This window comes from Myotis davidii, unplaced genomic scaffold, assembly GCF_000327345.1.
Source record: "Myotis davidii unplaced genomic scaffold, ASM32734v1 scaffold358, whole genome shotgun sequence".
Taxonomy (NCBI): domain Eukaryota; kingdom Metazoa; phylum Chordata; class Mammalia; order Chiroptera; family Vespertilionidae; genus Myotis; species Myotis davidii.
In genome coordinates, this window is record NW_006290768.1 from 86,935 (window position 1) to 87,845 (window position 911).

The window sequence follows — 911 nt, forward strand, 5'->3', positions numbered from 1 at the left end:
GGGGAGAGGGTTGTGGGTGGGGATGGAGTTGGGATGGGTTGTATTTGGAGGTAGGGATGCATAGGTTGATGGCTTGGGGTGGGTAAGGGATTTAGGGATGGGGTTCGAGGTGGGCTTGAGGTTGGGAATGGGGATGGGCATGTATCTGCTGACGGTTTGGGTTGGGGATGGAATTGTGGTTGGCTCTAGAGTCGGAATGGATGGCTATTGGGATGGTGTTGGGGTAAAGTAGCTATGAGGAATAGATGGGGATTGAGGATGGGGTTGGGATTAGGGTTATGGGTGGGGTTGGAGATGGTTGGCTTGAAGGTGGGGATGGTTAGGTTTGGGGTTAGGGATGCATGTGTTTGGTTTCTGTGTGGGGAAAGGATTCAGGTGGGAGTGGGGAGGGGGTGGGGATGAGTTGGAGATGTGGCTGGGGTGGGGACAGGCAAGGGGCTGGAGATGACGATGGCGTTGGGCTGGGTTGAGCATAACGGTGGGTGGGGGTTGGGACCAGGTTTGCAGCTGCGGTTGGCATTGGATATGGGGTTGGTGGTGATCTGCAGCGTCTTCCTCAGAATTTTCAAAATCCGTCTCGGCCACCGCTTCCTGTCGCCCATGTATGAACACGGGCAGCAGCTGCTCCGAGGGGTCAAATCCATCCCCCACCCTGGCTTCTCCCACCCTGGCCACACCAACGACCTGATGCTCATCAAACTGAACCGAAAAGTCATGGAGACGCAGAACATCAAGCCCATCAACATCTCCTCCCACTGTCCAGCCGTCGGCACCAGCTGCTTGGTGTCTGGCTGGGGGACAACCAGCAGCCCCCAGGGTGAGTGTCCAGGTCCCTGAGTGTGTGCGCGCGCGAGTGTGCATGTGTATGAGAGTGTGTGCAAGTGTGTGTGTGCGTATGTGGTGTGTGTGTG

General features: G+C 56.8%; 1 protein-coding gene across 1 annotated transcript in view; it reads left to right on the forward strand.

Moving 5' to 3' along the window:
- LOC102765026 (kallikrein-5) overlaps positions 1 to 911 on the forward strand; it is a 14,277-nt gene that overhangs the window by 7,850 nt on the left and 5,516 nt on the right. The window contains exon 3 of the mRNA XM_006763854.2: positions 561 to 817. Coding sequence (XP_006763917.1) covers positions 561 to 817 — 257 coding nt within the window. The remainder of the gene's footprint in view (positions 1 to 560; positions 818 to 911) is intronic.